Raw genomic sequence first — 6,035 nt, 5'->3', positions numbered from 1 at the left:
ACGATCTCTGTGTATGGGCGCCTCAGAAAAGAACAGACATATGGCTCAGTGAGCGCTATGTATTGAAGGCTCAATATGTATGATTGGGTAAGATCATGTGTTAGCACATGTGAAAATCGTCAACAAGTTAGACTCTCGCCGCATGCGATCGCATCTTAGACCAGCCTGCTGATTCCGGGCGAAAAAAATTGGCATCCCATAAGGAGAATCCTCTTTTAGTCTTCTAAAGAGGCATTCGATAATAATATCGGTCTTGAGCTGTTGGTGGACCGTCAGTGCAAGATGGCCTAATTAAACCAAACCCCCAGCAAAACCATAACAATCAAGAATACAGCTTAGCTGTTCTTAACACGGCTTGCTGCGGCCCTATTTGGAAATGTCTTGGCAAGATTCTCTAGAGGTGCAAAGCACCAAATTAGACATTTAAACCGGTTATTTTTCACAAAGAGATGGTCAGATAAAAGGCGGTTATTTTAGGATATTGAGGGTACAGCTCAATCTTTTTGCGCTATGACCTTGAACGATCCGATATAGCGGGCTTGCATAATAGGTTAAGAACTGCAGACAGGTTAATCACATCCAACAAAATCATACTTTTCTACCTACTCCTGTGTGTTTCGTATGCATATGTCATCTGCATATTGCTTTCGCACATCATGACGCTATGATTGAGCGTCACATGATGCATAATTTCATTTGAAGCTAACCCTTATATCTGTTACGAAGTTTAGCCAGGCTGCTATAAGCAAACTGAACTGAAGTGACAGCCCCTCCCGCCAAGTCAAGAGTAACATATTGGTGGATTTAAAAGAACACAAAACATTTCAATAAAATTATATAACGTATGCATAACCACTCAGTGCAACCTCAATAAGTATGAGCATTGCACTTTGGCATCGCAATCTCTTCGCGCTAGAGCTTATAAAGGTATTCTTCAACATGCGGTTCATGCAAGCAACTTCTTGTGTTCTGCGCGGGCTTGTTTACGTCATATCAAGGTGTCGCCCTGATGGGCCATTCGGGTACAGATCGCGTTGTCAAAGTCAACGCAACGTCGCAATAATCCCCTGGAGCTGGATTTTCTTCTGCCGTAGAGCTCCGATGGGAACTGATGCTCTTGTAAAGCCTCAGGTTAATCCATTCGACGACGTAATATAAGGGGCCTACCCAGGATGTGGTCCATCTCTTTACCGACCACGCCAAGACTATCGTGGAAAATTGACGTGTCGCCGCAACCGAGACAGTTCGCAATAGACATATCACCTTCGACCGGCTCTGCTTCATAAGCTAAGCATTTTATTATCAGGTGAACACAATAATGGCTGCCTTGATGTAGGCTTCCACAATCAAATAACTCTTATCAGGTTGACTTTCTCTTACAATTCACTACATGCCGCTTTATCTTGGTCAAGAACGCGCTACGCATGTAGCAGATACTGTCAAATACCTATAACTTCGGTCGTCGCTATAAAAAGTGCGGCTAACCGTCTGTGTCTCACGCTGTACAGCATTTTAAGCTCAATACCGCCGTTTATGGTTCTGACAACTGTCGACAACTTGGAATAGTCGGCTATCTATATTGTAACACCAGGCCTGACGTATTTTTTTGCGGCTGAAAGATATGTAAATAATATTTTTTAACGATTTACAGCATGCCTCGTTGACTTGTTCAAGAACGCGTAGCGCTGGCAGTGATTCGAATTTGGGTTGTCGTGTTCCTTGCACAAAAAAAAGGCTAGACTTAACGAGGTCGTGCTCATAATTGTAGAGAGGATATGTTCATGTGGTCCACAAAGACGCGGTACCTTGAGTCTCTACGGTAACATGGCAATAACATCGATCTTCGTTTTGAGAATGATTTATTTCCATACTATCTAGACTTATAGTGAATATATGTCCTTTTCTATTATACACTACAAATGTAGCTATAATTATCTCGTGGCTATGCTTGTAGTATCGTTGGGATGTTGAGAGTTTAAATATAACTCTATAGCTACAACCATAAAAAAATCGATGTAGCAGGGTCGCAACGAGGTCCTAAAGACAGCACACACTGCAGTAGATAGTTTCGTCTGTACCATATGTACTTCTAATACTGATAGACAGTGGAGGTACCGAAAAGTGTCGCACTCAATTTATTAAGACATTAAGTCGCTTCTCTCGTCTTACGGCTTCAAGAGCCAGGATCCGTGAAGCGGACGTCTGACAGGAAGGCCATGTGATGCTCGACATTGCTAAGCACGAAGCATGACGTAGACGTCGATGTGAGCGCTCGCAACCTTAGCTTCTTGCAGTGTATAACCCTGCTCATCTCCATGATCTTGCAAGCACAGATACAAGTCGAATCACTTTATATGAACAAGGTTGGGCTCCAACCGTTAGTGGGATACACATTGCGCCAGGTGACCCTGGCGCTTCTCCCAGATAAGGACATAAACTGGCTAAGTTTTAACCTGCACCGGTGCCAGGCCAATATATATGTGATGTGGGACTTATAATACGTGTGCAGCTTTGGATCAAGGGTATCACTCTAATTATCTCGATACTGGTTACGTTATTTTAACCCCCCGGTCCTCTGATCTCCATTCATGGAGCTAGTCTACCCACGAAGGCTGACAACTATCACGTTGTCGATAGCAGTAAAAGGCATGGACCACTTGAAAACGATTCGGAGCATTCTACAATGTGTTGAAGACGACGAGCTCTATTTGTACACAGGTACCACCTTGTGGTCAGTAATTTGTCATAGAGACGCTACATCCGTTGCACTTATACGACCAAGACAGCAATATGTTGTGAGCTGAATAAAGCCCACCTGCATTATTTTTATGATCACAAACAACGCATACTTCATAGCCAGCGAATTGCAATTCGATTAAAAGCCGACTTACATTAAGTCGTTGAAAGCTACCAACAAAACACCCCTTAAATTTGACGTAGAGAGCTAGCCGCATCGCTTGAAGCCTCTCACGGCTTACAACACGCTAGTTTGACTTGGTCAAAAATACCCGACACGCGCAGCAGCCCTTTTACAAACACCATACGCTACGGCGGTCACCTCAGGGTAATGCAGCTAGCGGTCTCTTTTTGCAGTTTTCGACATGCCGCTCTTCTGTGTCATAATGTTGTAATGCATGTGATAATGTCAAGTTGATCAACTTTCGCCAAGGCCAAATGGATGGCGCTTTTCATTGCTACAAAATAATGCGTCTAGCCGCCTATGACCCGCAGTAACACGAATATTTACAGTATTTCCATGTTTATCGTAGCTGTTGACCAAGGGTTCATAGTCTGCAATTTCAAAGGCAAGACATGGCACTACAAACCTGCTTGTCTCGAAATTTCGCTTATACACAATTATTTGATGAATGTTGGTGATCCAAAAAGAGTAACGTCGCTAATTCTTGTTTCATTTTGGGACCTTGGCTCAATGTCGCTTCTGATCTCCTAGGAGAAGCTGATCACGTTATACTGTATTCATTTGCTATGGATAAATCTGTCACATCAAACATTTGCAGAAAACAGACTACAAAGTACATACAGGAGAGCCCAACCGAATGTACAAATATTTAGAGGGCTCCTTCATTTAGTTCTAGTTTACTGGTAACGCGCTGGTCATCGTCGTGCGTTCCACGGCTATATGCTGAATTACTTTCCACCGATAAAAAATGTACGGAGAACCATACCCGTGAAGTGGGGCTGTGGAGCCACTGTTATTACGGTACCAATAGTTGAGAGAAAGGATTGGAATTACGCGCTTCATAGATTGTTACAAGAGACTGGCTGGTACTGGCGGACAGCGAGCATAAGAGACAGCGGTTCAGCACGGAACCGCAACATTCAGCACATACTTTATCTATTCTTTCGTATGAGCAAATACAGCAACACGAGGCACCCTTCGGTGCCGAATGATGCTTTTGAATAAGGTGAATATTTATTACCTTGGAAATATCTGCTATAATGCATGGATAAAGCTGATGTGCGCTACAGCAGGTTGCACTAGTAGAATGGCTACTAAGAACAGTAACTTAATGTGTAAGTTGCAGCTGTGGCATGCGTGACGAATTTTCGACCTACGAGGAGAGACTCGTCATTTGTGGCGACAGCAATTGTTAGCCTTTGCGACAGTCGTTCTTCATGATGCCATCACCCGCATTCAGTATTCATGACTGATAAAAGCATGCCAGTAGGCTACCACAATGCTATCAATGGCAACAAAAAATCAAAAATTATAGAATGGGGTTGAAGACGTGCTACAGCGTGTCGCAGCGGTAAAGATGCACTATTTTTAGGTGACAGCATATTGTTAGCGTTTGCGATAAACGTTTATTATGTTAATGTCACCTGCTCCGTGTTTAAATGAACAGAACAAGCCGAAGATTGTCGATCTTAGGAATATACCAAACTTTGTGAACCACTTTGCTACGAATATCTACATCAAGCCAAGCAGCCTGCGAAGCAATAATGTTGTGATGTAATGACACAATACCCCAAAGTTGTCAACAACAACAATGAAGCGATACCTGCAAAAATGCAAATGAAGACGTGCTATAGCGTGTCGCAGACGTAAATACATTTTTGGACGACATCAAAGCGTAAATCTTCGTGGCAGGTGTTTAACATGATGCCGCCACGGAGCAAAACGTTGTCTACCTTGGAAGTAAATCGAGTTTAATCTTTGTTTTGGCTACGCATGAATTGTGAAGACACACAGCCTTCTGGTGCACTGACGCGTCTCTTGGTGAAGTCAAGCACCTGGCCATGAATACTTAACGCATGTGACAGGTTCATGTCAAATAGCTGTCGTCTCAAAATGATGCTTGAAGCTGTCCGTTATACGTAAAGCACTTTCTATTACCATCCCGGGGTTGATGCGTCATCGCAGCTGAAGACAGCTTGGTGATAGCCTGCCTCCATCTATTGCAGCATCCGTGCATCGCAGGGCTTCTCGTGAATATGTCATACCGCTTCTATCTGGCCAGGGCATGTGACAGCTTTATAATAAACAAGCCGTCTCCTCAAACTGATGCGTCTGGCTATCTGTTATAGGATGTAGAGATTATTGCAAACCAAAGTTGATGTGTTGTCGCAACTGGTGACAGCGTAAGTAAAGCCTGTCTTCTTCTATCGCTTTAAAAGCACAGCCAGGCTTCTTTTGATATGTCGTACCGATTTATCTGTCCATAAATAATCAACGCATGTGACAACTTCATGTTAAACAGCTATCGCATCAAAAAAATGATGCGTCAGGCTGTCAATAATACAATTTGAGTCTTTTATTGCAATTCACAGTTGATTCGTTGTCGCAGCTGATGCCAGAGTAGATAACCCGTCTCCATCTTTCGCAGCATCAGTGCGCTGCAGGGCTTCTTGTGGATTCATCATATTGCTTTTATCTGACCATGGATACTCAACGCAAGTAGCAGCTTCATTATAAATAGCTATCGTCAAATATCTATGCGTCTTGCTGTCTTAAACACGCTAAGGGACGTCTTGATTGATTTTAGTTTCACAAATGATGTACTGTTGCAGATGCTCGGCATCCATATACTGCAGCATCAGTGCACCGCAGTGCTTCTTTGTTTGCATTAACAGACGTGCTACAACGTATCTTTGCTACAAAGACGCATTATTTTGAAGCGGCAACATCCATTAACGCAATCATGTTGTCAGCAATTGCAAAATCACGTCACATGTTTATTGTCACAAACAGACATGCCACAGCAAGTCTTCGTTACAGAAACGGGTCATTTTGAAGCGGCGACAACAAAGCTGCAATGTCACGTCACATGTTTTTTGCCATTAACATACGTGCTACAGCGTGTCTCAGCTACGTAGACGCATCATTTGAAGTGGCGAAATCCGCGAACACACTCAAACATACGTCATGTTGTTTGAGACTGTATTATCACGTCACATGCCCCACAACGCTAGAAGACATGCTACGGCGTGTCTTAAAATACAATGTGCATCCTTTTATAGCGGCGACAAGGGCTTTCGCACTAAAATATTCGTCACGTTGTCGACGATTAGAA

At 43.2% G+C, this 6,035-nt stretch overlaps 2 protein-coding genes across 2 annotated transcripts; both read right to left on the bottom strand.

Annotated features, from left to right (window-relative positions):
- Nucleotides 1–2,594: 2,594 nt before the first annotated feature.
- On the bottom strand, nucleotides 2,595–2,954 carry PHALS_13107 (uncharacterized protein; the record flags this gene model as incomplete). The annotated part of the gene is made up of 3 exons (XM_024728797.1): nucleotides 2,595–2,678; nucleotides 2,759–2,815; nucleotides 2,892–2,954. 3 exons carry the CDS (start codon nucleotides 2,952–2,954, stop codon nucleotides 2,595–2,597), a joined length of 204 nt encoding a protein of 67 aa, XP_024579239.1.
- A 2,332-nt stretch (nucleotides 2,955–5,286) lies between these two features.
- On the bottom strand, nucleotides 5,287–5,559 carry PHALS_13106 (uncharacterized protein; the record flags this gene model as incomplete). Its single annotated transcript, XM_024728796.1, has 2 exons — nucleotides 5,287–5,467; nucleotides 5,525–5,559. 2 exons carry the CDS (start codon nucleotides 5,557–5,559, stop codon nucleotides 5,287–5,289), a joined length of 216 nt encoding a protein of 71 aa, XP_024579238.1.
- Between the last annotated feature and the right edge of the window lie 476 nt (nucleotides 5,560–6,035).

Source organism: Plasmopara halstedii (assembly GCF_900000015.1).
Source record: "Plasmopara halstedii genome assembly, contig: Scaffold_650, whole genome shotgun sequence".
Lineage (NCBI taxonomy): Eukaryota > Oomycota > Peronosporomycetes > Peronosporales > Peronosporaceae > Plasmopara > Plasmopara halstedii.
This window is presented reverse-complemented; position numbering and strand designations above follow the sequence as displayed.